The sequence below is a fragment of the Oryza brachyantha genome, chromosome 7 (genome assembly GCF_000231095.2).
Source record: "Oryza brachyantha chromosome 7, ObraRS2, whole genome shotgun sequence".
Taxonomy (NCBI): Eukaryota; Viridiplantae; Streptophyta; class Magnoliopsida; order Poales; family Poaceae; genus Oryza; species Oryza brachyantha.
The window spans coordinates 19,365,118-19,379,912 of record NC_023169.2 but is presented as its reverse complement, the minus strand read 5'-3'; the positions used below and the strand labels follow the sequence as shown (position 1 = coordinate 19,379,912).

At 40.1% G+C, this 14,795-nt stretch overlaps 3 protein-coding genes across 4 annotated transcripts; 2 read left to right on the top strand and 1 right to left on the bottom strand.

Annotated features, from left to right (window-relative positions):
• The first annotated feature begins 1,358 nt into the window (after positions 1–1,358).
• LOC102702954 (L-ascorbate peroxidase 2, cytosolic) lies at positions 1,359–4,210 on the top strand. Its single transcript, XM_006658116.3, has 9 exons — positions 1,359–1,564; positions 1,648–1,822; positions 1,942–2,007; positions 2,717–2,765; positions 3,151–3,236; positions 3,325–3,404; positions 3,509–3,611; positions 3,708–3,766; positions 3,888–4,210. Exons 1-9 carry the CDS (start codon positions 1,446–1,448, stop codon positions 3,901–3,903), a joined length of 753 nt encoding a protein of 250 aa, XP_006658179.1. The 5' UTR covers positions 1,359–1,445; the 3' UTR covers positions 3,904–4,210.
• A 3,707-nt stretch (positions 4,211–7,917) lies between these two features.
• Positions 7,918–11,356, top strand: LOC102721007 (arogenate dehydratase 2-like). Its single transcript, XM_015839374.2, has 12 exons — positions 7,918–8,205; positions 8,283–8,344; positions 8,424–8,516; positions 8,820–9,020; positions 9,128–9,211; positions 9,364–9,459; positions 9,540–9,617; positions 9,707–9,796; positions 9,914–9,981; positions 10,096–10,177; positions 10,269–10,354; positions 10,902–11,356. The coding sequence occupies exons 1-11, from the start codon at positions 8,019–8,021 to the stop codon at positions 10,326–10,328; spliced, it is 1,101 nt and encodes a 366-aa protein (XP_015694860.2). The 5' UTR covers positions 7,918–8,018; the 3' UTR covers positions 10,329–10,354; positions 10,902–11,356.
• Positions 11,357–11,882: 526 nt separating this feature from the next.
• Positions 11,883–14,456, bottom strand: LOC102702674. 2 transcript variants are annotated; one of them, XM_040526365.1, is made up of 2 exons: positions 12,714–14,456; positions 11,883–12,534 (listed from the first exon to the last, which is right to left on the bottom strand). In XM_040526365.1, the coding sequence occupies exons 1-2, from the start codon at positions 14,324–14,326 to the stop codon at positions 12,507–12,509; spliced, it is 1,641 nt and encodes a 546-aa protein (XP_040382299.1). In that variant the 5' UTR covers positions 14,327–14,456; the 3' UTR covers positions 11,883–12,506. The 2 variants fall into 2 exon arrangements, with proteins under 2 accessions (XP_040382299.1, XP_040382298.1); XM_040526364.1 differs by having other exon boundaries at positions 11,886–12,534; positions 12,635–14,455.
• Between the last annotated feature and the right edge of the window lie 339 nt (positions 14,457–14,795).

The following is a 14,795-nucleotide window of genomic DNA, read 5'->3' as shown; positions in this document are numbered from 1 at the left end:
TTTTAGATCGGTGAGAATATGTATATAAAAGTTTTTATTCATAATTTTTTTCGTAAATATGTTGTTTGGTTGTTTATACTATAAGCTAAACAATGGGGGTGATAAGTTCCTGCTGAGTAGTACATCGATATCTATAAATACATTAGTAAAATGTATGATAAAATAATGTATTACCCCCTTTGATATTGCACGGCGTATTGACTATACCTAAATTTATTTATTGATAAATTACATTAGCGGTATAATATTTATATGAATCTAAGTAATGCTAGAAAGTCTTACATGTAATAATAATTAGAGAAATATTGACAGTTAGTATTTTAAAATATAAATAATTTTAGATTTTAAATATTATAGCAGAGTATAACATTTATGTTATTATTTGTGCAATCAATTATTTCTCATTTATTTTTCTGTTTTATTTCCAGCTAAGATTTGACCTTCAATCGTTCCTTATTTTTTGAGATATTTAAATAATCTATGAACGAACGGAGCTTGTTCAGTTTACAATTTTTTTTAAAAAAACATCACATCGGATATACGGACATATTAGTCTAGTTACAAAATAAATTATAAATTTCGCCAAGAAACCGTGAGACGATTCTTTTTAGCCTAATTAATGTGTCATTAGCCTGTAGCACTTATAGCTAATCACGTAATAATTAGGCTCAAAAAATTCGTGTCACAATTTCTCTCATAATTGTGTAATTAGTTTTAATGTTCATATAAATTTTATGTTTTATTTAGATGTCCAAAAATTCGATGCGATTTTTTTAAAAAACATTTTAGAAACAAGGCCTGAATTTAGAACTGTTGTACAGTTGTACAAGAGCGGGAAATCGTAAAAAAAAAAACTCTCTGCGAGAGGGAGTACTGCCTCCGTCCCCCGCGAGAGAGTATATATATATATATATATATGAGATTTTAACTATTCACTTACAATTTTTAACCATTCATCTTATTTAAAATTTAAGATAAATATAAAAATATATAAGTAATACTTAAACTAGTTTTAATAATAAATAAAATAAATAATACTTTAATTTTTTAAATAAGACAAAAAACAGTGCGGGAGAAAGAAAGTGGGATGATGCATGCGCTGCAGGCAGTGGACCCCACAAGTGTGCTAGTGCTCGTCCACTACCCGCGCCGCGGACAAGCCGGATCACTCCAAGCGTCCAGGACGGTCAATGCAACCAATCCTCTCCCGCCACGTCGCCCTCTGCTCCGTGGAATCTGCTGCGTTCACACGGCGGTGAAAATGACCGAAACGCCTACCCGCATGCGGGCCGCACGACCCCGGATCCAACGGCCAGGGCTAGTGTACTATTCCTAGTAGAAATGAATAAATGAGAGAGATAGTAGTAGAAGAGAAGAGGAGAGGAGAGGAGAGGAGAGGCTTGATTGATTGATTGGTAATCCGGATCGAAAATCCCATTCCCACCATGGGCAAGTGCTACCCGACGGTGAGCGAGGAGTACCTGGCGGCCGTCGCCAAGGCCAAGCGCAAGCTCCGCGGCCTCATCGCCGAGAAGAACTGCGCCCCCCTCATGCTCCGCCTCGCGTAAGCCTCGATTCGATTCGATTCATACACCCCACCCCCCCCTGCTTTCCATTCCACATCTCACCCCCGCCGCTTGCTTGCAGCTGGCACTCCGCTGGAACTTTCGATGTCTCCTCCAGGACCGGCGGCCCCTTCGGCACCATGAAGAACCCCGCCGAGCAGGCGCACGCCGCCAACGCCGGTCTCGACATCGCCGTCAGGCTGCTTGAACCCATCAAGGAGCAACTTCCCCTTCTCTCCTATGCCGACTTCTACCAGGTCAACCTTTCAACTCCAATTCACCTTCAGCAAACAAATAAATTAATCAAAAACAAATTGAAATACGCCCTAATTTCATTGTTTTACCACGCTCCTGCTCCAAAATGATATTATTACAGCTTGCTGGCGTTGTGGCCGTCGAGGTGACTGGCGGGCCTGAGGTTCCCTTCCATCCCGGCAGGCAGGTGAGGATAGCTCATTACCTACCTCAAAACTAGTGAGTACTTGCGTGCATTTTGTCCTGTGCAATTATCCATCTGTGGCACATTACGCTATAAATAATCTGCAGCTTGCATGATTTCTATGGATGCTACATCATTGTGTGCCACTTCATATTCTTGGCTAAAATACAGTACAGTATCTTGGGTCATTATTCTATACTTGTACGCTCTGGCTACGGCACAAAAGCAGCTTGTCAGTTGTTTTTTTTCTACGTTTAATGTTGTATGCACGAACACAAAGGGGGTGATTGTTTGCCTTTTTATGGAAAAAATCAAACGATATATTTACAAACGAAAAATAATGTGTGAATAAAACTTTTATATATATATTCTTAGTGATCTAAAAACCAAGGACTTCCGTGAACCCCCCCCCCCCCCACCCCCCAAATCAACTCCTTTAAAGTTGAAATTTTCAAATTTTGGACATAAGTAGAAGTGAAAAGATGGAGGTCAAACTTGTATGGATCATATTCCATCATGGGTGTAGTCTTCTATAGTGTGAATTGGAATCAGGGGTCCTCATTTTTTTCATGAGTAAATTTTTGTTCCATGAAAAATTACCACCGGAGGACGGTTTCTTTTTTTTGTCTTGTAAGCTGTTGTTTCCTTTCCCTGTGTTATTCAGCATTGCTTGTGAATGTTAATGATGTAAATGTATTTGTTTTGTTTGTAGGACAAGCCTGAGCCTCCTCCAGAAGGCCGTCTTCCTGATGCAACCCAAGGTAAATATTATACATAATCCTTTATAGTTACAAACATGGCCCATATTGTTGTTAATATTATATCATTGTGTATCATTTCTCAATGTATTGGTGATGACAATTTTCTAGATCTATGACCTGACTTTGTATCTGCGGGATAAGCATTTGATATGTGTTGATGTTGCAAGTTTAGTACCAAAATCCTTTGATGCTTAAGTTGCTGAACCTACATAAGACTAAAATTTTCCTACTCTGTTGTGCGAAACACGTTACTAATATTTGTGTTCTCTTTTAGCTTTCTGATATGGAGCATCAAGACAACATGTTAGATTTGTTCTTTAATTAGAGTGTTGATTTGTGGATGCGAGATAACTAACCTGTCATGGTCTTTTGGCTGTTGGTCCAGGTTCTGACCACCTCAGGCAGGTCTTTTCCACGCAGATGGGTTTGAGTGACAAGGACATAGTTGCTCTTTCTGGTGGCCACACCCTGGTTGGTCCCCTTGTGTAATTGGCCTACTGTATTTTTCTACCTATATCTAGAAGAATTACTTACGCAGCTTCACTCTTATCTTCTGTAGGGAAGATGCCACAAGGAGAGATCTGGCTTTGAGGGAGCCTGGACATCCAACCCTTTGATCTTTGACAACTCTTATTTCACGTGCGTGATCCTTGCTTCTTTTAAAAGATGCATCTTGGTTGTTGACAAATGGCCACACCTTGTTTCCTTTCTTGCTCAAAATGAAAGCCAAAATGTCTCAACAGGGAGCTTGTGAGCGGTGAGAAGGAAGGCCTTCTTCAGCTGCCAAGCGACAAAGCCCTCATGGCTGACCCAGCCTTCCGTCCACTGGTTGAGAAATACGCCGCGGTACACCCTTTAGTTCCTCTTTCTAGAGAGTTTATTATCGAAATGGATTGTTGTTGGTTTCTTCTAATGCAAGACATTGTTGCCTTTTTTTTTAAGGATGAGGACACCTTTTTTGCGGATTACGCCGAGGCCCACCTCAAGCTCTCTGAATTGGGGTAAGCGATGCAAATGCAATCATCGTATAACTAGCTAGCAGCCTAGCACCGCTTGTTTTCGATGCATTGTTATGAGTAATTGTGCCAGAGTTCTTGACTGTTGTTTGGAATGTGGTTCCAGATTTGCCGAGGAATAAGAAGTGTTTAGAGAGCGGGATATCTGCACCAGATTATTGCTGATTTGTATTTTGCGCCTAGAGTCAGTACGACTAAAGACTGTCGTGGTGGTTGTAATAAAATTAGTCTGCATTGTTGGGCCATCTTTTATGTGATTTCAATTGTCCTCTTTATTCTTTCTTGCTTTGATGGCTCTGTGTCTGGACGTCTAGGGGTACTGTACTATGGAGTTCCACAGTCCTCTAGCTATTTCCTGTCAACATAACTATGGTCTGGCTTGAATTTCTATTGATGGATGAATCAACTGTGTATGGCCTTTTTTTCTGCTTTCGTCTGTGCGGCCATCAATCGGCATGCCTTTCTCGAGTTACTTACCATGTTGACATGATTAGAGAATATCTTTTATACTCTCTTGACAACCCTAAATAACCCTAAATAAGTTCCATGTTTGAGTGGGTTTGTAAAGATAGGAAACAAATGCTTTAGAATTAGATAAAGTGGATGGTAATTGTATTATGATATATATGATAAAATACAGGGTAGTGTGATCTTTTGGTTTTCATATTGGTATGCGTAGGATAAGTGCAAATACAATTATTTTGGGATAAAGAGGATTGGCCTTTTATATTGGTATGCTAGGCTAAGTGCAAAATATAAAGTTATTTGGGATGAAGAGGGTAGCCAATGTAGATAAACATATTAGTACGTCACCTGTTGATTAAAACAACCAAATGTAACTATTTGTAGGGATCGCAAGATGGGATTCCATAGAAGTCGATGAATATGAACGTGGATTCCTATCCTCCACTTTTCAAAGGAGACCATAGTATCGTGCATTTTTTTATATATAACTTTGTGCTATCTGTGCTATTTTTCTTAAAAGAACATATTTGTATTTGTATAAGGTTGATTAATATGGTTTCATTTAGTGAATGTCACTTTTGTCTGAACCAACCTTACTAAAATTTGAAAGTGTCCAATTTGGCATTACCAATATTTGGTAAGGTTAAGATGGAAAAACAGTATATGATCGGTTATTTTTTCCAAATTTTTGTAAGAGGAAAATTCTATTTTAGTGGAGGATATTTTATGTACTGTTTAGATCATGTACAACAATAATTATTAGCTGACTTTATCCGTGGCCACGTGAGCAAATAAGATGATATGGATGAAAGAGAAGTGATGAGAGAGAAAAATGATTATTATGCTTGACAACAGTTTAGAGTTGACTCTTCGTATTTATTCAATAACATTGCGTGGGTAGATTAAAAGGAAATAAGATTAATGTATATCTCATAGTATTAATGAAAAAACCATAGCTAACTTGCATGCATTTATAAAATTGTACATACACTTATAAAATGAGTCAGTGTTGCATCCCCTCAATTTTTTTATCTCAATATAATCACTTTAGTGTATCTTTTAAATATTACACTATTAAAATACATATCGTGTTTATGTTTGCTCGAGAATAGCTTAATCATTACTTTGTACTACAACCTTCCAAAAATTTTACTAGATTTTTTGAGAAATAGGGAGCAGTAATTTATTTTTAATTTATTTTCTAGGTTGAAATAGAAATTACTTATGAGCCCATATAATAAGGGCATTAAAAATGGTGTGATGTCAACGTCTAAAGTACTCTCTCCGTCACACATTATCCGTCACACATTATAAGGGATTTTAACTTTTTATTCATAATATTTGGCCACTCGTCTTATTCAAACATTTTGAAAATATTATTTATTTGTTTATCATTTTCTTTATTATTAAAAGTACTTTAATTATTACTTATAATTTTTTATATTTGTACTAAATTTTTGAATAAGTCGAATGGTTAAAAGTTACAAGTGAATAGTTAAAATCCCATATATACTGGGACGGAGGTAGAAGTTGTTATGAGATAGTGGTAGATATGAAGAACATCACTAATAATAGTGTAATATGACATCTAAAATTAGGAGTTAATATGTATGATATTTTATTAGGTGACGGGATAGAAAGATGTTGAAAATTGGTGATTGTCGAATCTATTTGAAATACTTTATTATGCCATATGCTTAATAGTTTTTAATATTTTAAGACGAAAGTAGTTAAACGAATTAACTCTTGGTAGATATGAAGAACATCACTAATAATAGTGTAATATGACATCTAAAATTAGGAGTTAATATGTATGATATTTTATTAGGTGACGGGATAGAAAGATGAAGAAAATTGGTGATTGTCGAATCTATTTGAAATACTTTATTATGCCATATGCTTAATAGTTTTTAATATTTTAAGACGAAAGTAGTTAAACGAATTAGCTCTTGGTTGTCATGTGTTATTCAGGGGTTGTTTAGATGAGGCTAAACTTTTTAGCTTCATGTCATATCAGATATTTGACACATATTATAAATATTAAGCGTAGACTAATTATAAAATTAATTATAGAAATGAGAGCTAATTAGCGTGACAAATTTTTAAGCATAATTAATCTATAATTAGCACATGTTTATTGTAGCATCACATAGGCTATTCATGGATTAATTAGGCTTAATATATTCTTGGGAATTAGTCCAAAATTATGGTGGAATTTTATTAATAGTCTATGTTTATTGTTTATAATAAACGTTCAAACATTCGATGAGACAAGGGACTAAAGTTTAGTGCATTGTACCAAACACCCTCTCCCTTAAATATGATGTGCTAGGTCATTCCTGACCCAATGACTAGGATGGTGTCCATAACATTAAATAAGTTACCACCTAAGATGAAAAATAATGTGTCAAGTGAATAAATGAGAAAAGAGAACGGAATCATGTCTTGCATGAGACATGTTTTGTACGTCACATCCAAGATATAATGTGAGATAAGTAGCATTAAATTGAAGTATGAAATAGTGATGTTTGCATTGAAAGAATAGTATCCAGTACTAGTTTCTTGATGATGTGAAGTTTATGAAAACTATATCTAGTGTTAGAGCAAGACTAATAATATAGCCAACATGCTGGCTGTAAGACTACTTATAGTCCTTTTATAGCCCACTCATATAATGATTAGCTCTTCATCTTTAATGCATGACTCACATGTCTCTCTCACATGGTGTCTTGGTTCTTGTGTCTGAGCTGGCTATAAGCTTATAGCCATCTTCTCCTCTCTCTTCTCTCTTCCACATCAATATTTAGTTGGCTTATACCCTGCTATTATACTTGCTCTTATGGGTTGGGAACGGTCATTCAAATCCAAGATGAAAAATATGGACGGTGTAAGGGGTTGTTTAGTTTGCAAATTTTTTTTCAAAAACATCACATCAAGTTTTTAACACATATTTGAAGTATTAAACGTAGTCTAATTATAAAACAAATTTCAGATTCCGCTTGAAAACCTGAGACGAATCTTTTGAGTTTAACTAATCCGTCATTAGCATATATTGGTTACTGTAGCACTTATGGCTAATCATGCACTAATTAGTCTTAAAAAAATCGTCTCGTGATTTCTTACATAACTCTGCAATTAGTTTTTTGGTTCATCTATATTTAATGCTTTATTTAAATGTCTAAAGATTTGATGTGATGTTTTTAGAGAAACTTTTTAGGAACTAAGGCCTTGTTTAGTTCCTAAAAATTTTCTCCAAAAACATCACATCGAATTTTTGGACATCTGAATAAAACATTAAACATAGATGAACTAAAAAATTAATTGCACAGTTATGAAAGAAATCTTGAGACAAATCTTTTGAGCATAATTAACCCATGATTAGTCATAAGGGCTACAATAACCAATATGTGCTAATGACGGATTAATTAGGCTCAAAAGATTCGTCTAGCGGTTTCTAGGCTAGACGTGAAATTCGTTTTTCATTCGTGTCCGAAAACTCCTTCCGACGTCCGATCAAACATTTGACGTGACACTTCTCCTAAAAAATTTCACAATCTAAACGTATAAATCTAAACGTATAAACCACGGGTAGTGTAGGGCTCTGGTGTGAAATCTAGGAAATCCGCGCGTCAATGTTTGAATTTGGGATGAGTTGAACGGTGAATACCAAAATGAGCAAGATAGATGCGCCGCCAGCACTAGGTCAGAAGTGGGAGTAGAGGAGCGACCGAAACAGTTGCTGCCGCCGTCCAGTCCAGTCCAGGCGTCCACCATGGTCTCCCCAACAGCGCTTCGGATCCCCGCGCGCACCCACCCCGCCCTCGACTGCCGCCAATCGCCTCACGCCGTCGTCATCCGCTGCCGCCGCTCGGCCTCCGTTTCGCCGCCGCCGCCGGGGGACGCTAACGGCTCCACCGGCGTGCCCGCGCCGGCGCCGGCGCCGGCCATCTCACTGCCTCGTAAGTTACTTGACAAAAGAGGAAACAAACCTAGCTTTTTGCGTTTTTTTCACGACTGCCTGCCTACTCCCTCCCAGGGCCGCTCACGAGCGCGGATCTGATGGAGGCCAGCGGAGACGGTTTGAAGGTAGCATACCAGGTAGTATACAAATGCGCTTCCATCCTTCCCTTGCCCAAACTTTGAATGGATTATCCTCAATTTCTCTTTGGGGGTTCAGGGATGCCCTGGAGCCTACAGTGAGGCCGCCGCCAAGAAGGCGTACCCGAGCTGCCAGACCGTGCCGTGCGAGTACTTCGAGACCGCCTTTCAGGTTTGGTGGTGCTATCAATCCCATAATTCATTTTGTTCTCCTGTTTTTTGCATTAGAGGTCTCCCATGGGAATCATTCTTTTTATGATACGGCCACGGGTAACATTTTTCTACATCAACAACAACGCTAGTGCACATTCTCCACAAATGCCACAATTCAAGGAGTTCAAAGCTAACCAAAGGCTGGCATTTACAAACGTGAAATCTCCTTGTTGTACCACCCTCGTATCCTCATATGAAATTCAGCCAGAGTTTATACGTCCAAATTTCAATACGATCAGCATCCACCCTCTCCTTATTCCAGGCTGTTGAAAATTGGGTAGCTGACCGTGCAGTCCTGCCACTCGAGAATTCCCTGGGTGGTAGCATTCATCGAAACTATGACCTGCTACTTCGCCATAGGCTGCACATTGTTGGTGAGGTGCGGCTTGCAGTTCGCCATTGCTTGTTAGCAAATCATGGTGTGAAGATCGAAAATTTGCGAAGTGCCATGAGCCATCCTCAAGTAAGTTTTACCCCCAACAATACTGCAGATTTATTGTGGACTCCTTTTGTTATTTGCCTGACAGAATCCACCTCATAGGACCATTTCCTTCTTTCTTTTTTTGGTAGGCTCTCGCACAGTGTGAACAAACACTAACAAAGTTAGGCATTGAGCATAGAGAAGCTGTTGATGACACAGCAGGTGCAGCAAAGGTAGGAATCGGATTACCTGGTACAAATGACTATAATTACGATATGGTCAAATTCACTCTATTTGAATAACATAATTTACTAGTTCAGAACAGCGACGGAATAACCATCATGTTAATTCTGCTGTCACTAATCAAATTAGTGTTGTTTCCTAGCTAATTGCAGAACAAAGACTCCAGGACACTGGGGCAGTTGCTAGTTCGTTGGCAGCTCAACTTTATGGACTGGATATTCTTGCAGAAAATATTCAGGTAGAACAATGTCATACTTAATTTGCAACAAGTCACCTGCTCTTCCTATTCTTGCAACAGTGACTCAACTAATTATATAGGATGACACGGATAATGTAACCCGCTTTATGATGTTGGCTCGGGAACCCATTATTCCTCGTACTGATAAGCCATTCAAGGTATCGTGTAGAGGGAATATTCCAGCTTTTCATTTCACCCTTTCCTTGTGAATTAAAGAAAATTTGGTCTTTCATTATATGATGTCCAGACTAGCATAGTCTTTTCTCTAGAAGAAGGGCCTGGACAACTATTTAAGGCGCTGGCAGTGTTTGCTTTGAGAAAAATTAATCTCACGAAGGTGACCTCTGCGTTACAATGTTTTAATAGTTTTCTTTGTCACACTTTTATCGTAATTCCTTTAGAAGGATCTGATCAGTAGTTCATCATTTTTTCCTTCTCGTTGTATGGTATGCAGATGGAAAGCCGTCCACACAAGAAAAAGCCTCTACGTATAGCTGATGATAATAGTTCTGCACCGTTGAAGTAAGAGTATTTTCCCGTTTAGCTTCCATTTAATAGTATTAAATTGCGATAAGATCCTCCCTCCCCTCTTCCACCCCCTCCTTTTTCCTCCACTTACATTAACATGTGAAGCAGGCATTTCGACTATCTCTTCTATGTAGATCTTGAGGCGTCAATGGCTGATCCAAATGCTCAAAATGCTCTGGCAAACTTAAAGGTACATTATTCTTGGTTTGCATGGCCGAGTAGTGAAGATACTAAACGATGGCTGTGCCTAAATTCTCTTTTCTTTCTTTTTTGTGGGGCAGGAGTTCGCGACCTTTCTAAGAGTTCTTGGGAGTTACCCTACTGATGTCAGTGAAGCATGAATTGCCAAGTACCTGTTTCAGAAATAGTTGAGTATATAAATGCTTTCACATTCAATGTTTGGCTCCAGAAAAGAATCATTCCCCTTCTCTTTTAGTCCATGACGAGATATTTTGCGATATAAATATACAATTCATTTTTTATCAAAATTCTTCCTGGTCTTCTTGAACGAACTTTATGGATGTCACTCTGTCATTTTATTCAAGTGTGAAATTTCTCGTGATAAGCTGCATTACATCTTTGGTGGCATGCCTCATCTTGTGAGTATCCTTTGCTCCAGTGAAGCAACATTTGCCAAGTAGAGTCAAATATGAGAATGCCTCGCTAGAATAATTGAGTGTGGAATCTGAACAAAACTGTTGATTATAATTTGATGATCTTTCCGTTCATTTTGTCTAAATTCAATTTCATTGAAGCACTAATGGAAAAGGTAGATCTATGGTCCCAACACATGATAGGAACAGGACTGCAAGAGCCAACTGGCGTATTGCACTTTGTTTCGAATAATGCTAATATACTTCTTTTCCAAATCAATGATGCTACTATTCTAACGCTTAAGTTATTTTGCCACTCAGGGGCCAGGGGCTTACGATTGCTTCTACCGCCAGCTTGAAAACATCGACAGTACAAGTGATACTAAATTGGAGGGTAAAGATATGATATAAATATAAAGAGAAGAGAATGGCGGCACAAAGGTGCACATGTTTTGTTTCTTTGTTTTAAGTTCTCTTTGTTGTGTTACTCACGGTTTCCTTTTGAAATGGGACTTTGCAATTTCCCATTTTCACCAAAGGATACTGATGAGATACCGAATACCAAAATTTGGTTCAAATACAGTTCGACATTTCCTTTGTTAGACCGAGATTTTTCTGTTGATTCGCATATTTTTACATAGTACCCATTTTCGTGTATAACGTGTTATCTCGTTATCGTTTTTTTTCTTTTAATATCATAGGGCATGATCATTGGCAATCCGTCATCTTAAATGTTAATAATGTGGTCTGTTATTTCAATGCCAAACAAGGGCAGGTAGTTGGCTTTCAGGATCGCAGATGTTGTGTATCATGTAGCAATTGCAAAGATCGTCACGTCCATTGGTCGAAAAGGCATATCGGCATATATTTACGTTGTGCCATTTCGGTAGGGATCGATGAGATTATTGCAAAATGGAACCGAAACCGAAAGCCCCGATTAGCGTTCACATCCTTCTTCCTGGTACTGGCCTCATTTTTTGTATTTTTATATAAGCATAAGCGAAACGGATTATTAACAGTTATTTTGCTTATTAACAATTTAAAAATAATTTATGGGTAAAACTTTTATATATATATATATATATATGTTATCAGCGATATAAAAGCAAAGGCTAAAAAATAAATTACAATAAAAAAACCTCAAAATTTAAGTTCTAAAATTTAAATTTTAGTTTATAAGCATGAGAATATGCATAAAGATGGGAGGCTAGTCTAACATCCTGAACGATCAACTCGCATGTCCAGATAACACAAACACACCCTACCAAATACCAATCCAATGCAATATAACCTTTTGATGTCAGATCAAACTAGAACAACTGCCTGCAATGAACACACGTACTCTTACAGCATATCAACATCACAACATATTCACCTGATAACGCTGAAACAGCTGTTGAAGTAGCATTCTTGACAATGGCTAAACAGCAGAAAAAACATGGGGCTTGTCACTCAAGCACAGCTTTAGTTTAGTGGTCACGAGAGACTGCTTAACTAGGTTCAAATAACTGGGCGGCCTAGAAGGAATGATAAATTATATAACTGTTGAAATGATATAGGAGTAACTACTAAAACCATGTTAATACCACGCCCTACAAGCTAGAACATAAAGCGAGGCAGATCTGATGATGGAAATATAGGCTAAGAGAACATGCCATAAAGATCCAGAGCTGTGCAATGATTTCTAGGCAATACAAAAAAGAGGATAAATTGCTACAATAACAAGGAGAGGCATCGCACGGAGATAATCTACCATCTAATAATTTAACATAAACTACCTCTGAACCCAAGTACACAACCAGTCCTCCGAATGCATTATAACCAGAGAAAACCTAAAAATCGCTCACTTGACCAGCTAACTCAAGTGCGGCCTGGTCAGTGAGTATTCCTAGCTCTAAGTCAGTAGCGTGAACATTTTATGCTCCCTTAGCTCCAGTCCTCAGTATGCGTTTCCCTGAATTCAGAAAGTGCAAGATAGATAAAGGGCAATATGTTAGCAGGAGCAAATGAACAAAGAAATATGGTTGGGATGAACGATCAGGGCTAGTATTCACCTCCGAGGGCAACATATCTGGTCTAGCCTGCACCATCTAAGGAACTTGAGGAGCTTGTGGCAGGTATTTGAGATCATACCTGAGAAGGGCTGGACCAAATGCATTATACTTTCCCGAACTGCTATATGCCCGTTCGGCATCAGCACTCTTAGAAAACACTACTCTTGCGATCTTTGATTTCTTGGTGATTTCAGTCGCACCCTCCATAATTGGCCCGTGTATGCGAAATATACTGTTGATGTCATCCACAGAAGGGATGGCTTCTGCATTACTAAAATGTAAGATCAAAGCTGCCGGTCCCTCTGCCTGTTTCACAGCAGGCGAATCAGCAGAGGATTCATCTTGAGGTGCAACCTCTTGCTTCATTTTCTTATTGGCACCTTTGTTCTGAGACAACCGCTTCATTTTACGGCCCTCATAGTCACTTGACGTGTCTCCATCATCAAAATCACTGATTATAATATCACACCAATATGAGTCTTCCGCTTTTCTTGCGGAGTACAGACTCCCTGCCGACTTCCTCCGGCCCCTCTGGCCGTCCAGAGCATCTAGGTCATCTTCTTCTTTTGTAGATGGATACAAGCTTCTGGCCATATTTTTTCTACCTTTCTTGACACCCAATGTCTCCAGCAGCTCCTTGTCATCATATACGCTCGGCGCTTCTGAGTCCTTGTATTTTGAGAAGAAGCTAAGAATGACAGGCACAGAGTCATAGTCCTTGAAGTTGAAGGGATCGGCAGCAACTGATGTAAGCTGTAGAAACATCTCAGCAGCAGGTGGATAGTCCACTATGTCTTGGATCAGATCATCCTTGAGCTGTGCAGCCCCCCGAGCATTGTTTTTCCTAGGCCTCCCGCGTGGCCTCCCGCGCAGAGCACTGCCGCTGCCCCTGCCACCCTTAGAGGCCCTCTTGCGGCCCAGATCGACTTCTGAATCGGAATCAGTGGCCACCTTCTTGCGTGGGTTCCAATCCTCATCATCAGAGTCGTCGAGGATTTCGTCCTCCTTCCTCTTCCTCCCCCTCCTCCGGGATGGGGTGGAGGAGTTGCAGTTATTGGGCAGGGCAGGGTGGTTGGCGATGGCGATGGCGAAGGGTAGGCCGAGATGGAGGGTGTACTCGGGAGGGTCGGGAAGGCCCCTGAACTTGTCGAAGGCTCTGAGATGCGCCTTTGCAACGGCAGCCTGCAGACGGTTGGTGAAGCCCATGCGGTCGGCGGCCAAATCGTGCAGCAGGGCGATGAAATCCCGGGGGACGAAGGGGCGGGCGACGGAGGGGCGGGCGGGAGCGGTGAGGGCGTCCTCGACGCGGCGGGAGAACTCTAAGAGTGAGGCGTCGAGGGCGGCGTCGAAGTCGTCAGCCTCGCCATCGTAGAGCTCCCCGACGGGGAAGTAGGGCTCGTAGGGCCTGAGCTGGGCGGCGTCGCACCAGGCGAGAGCCTTGTCACCGAAGAAGGAGACGAGGAGCTGGGCGCCGGTGGGGGAGGCGGAGATGACCTCGCCGGGCCAGGCCGGGTGGGCCAGCTTCTTGCCCCAAACCAAGTCGCCGCGGGCGAAGGGGCATGCTGCGCCGCAAGGAGGATCCGGCGCGGGGGGCGGAGGCGGCGGGTTCTTCCTGGGGCGGCCACGACCACGCTTGGGCGGCGCTAGGGTTTGGGGGTCGGCGGCGGAGTTGAGATCGAAGTGGGTGGACATGGCGCGGGTCGCGCTAGGGTTTAGATTTGGTTGCGAGGAGAGGAGAGGAGAGGAGAGGAGGGGATCTCTCTCTCTCTCTCTCTCTAAACTGGCTCCTTTTCCTTTCCTCAAGAGCTCCTCCACCTCTCTAATGGAGTAGGAGTACCCTCTAGACTCTTCTTGGCCTCCTCTCCTCTCGTACGAATGACAAAGTTCTCCTGGATTATTTTTAGATTTTTTCCCTTAATTTTTACGCACATTCTTACCAAATTGTATAAAAAATGTATTTTAAAAAAATAATTATATAGATGTTTATCATCTTATATCTCTAATATATATTTTTAATTTTATAGCAACTTAAATATCTATCATAAAAATCAAAAAAAATTTATCTTCGGTCAGAAAAGAACACAAACTTATGATTATATTTGATGGTAGTGAAATGTAAACCCTAGTAGTAACTAGTATATTTTATAAAAAAAAGTGTGCT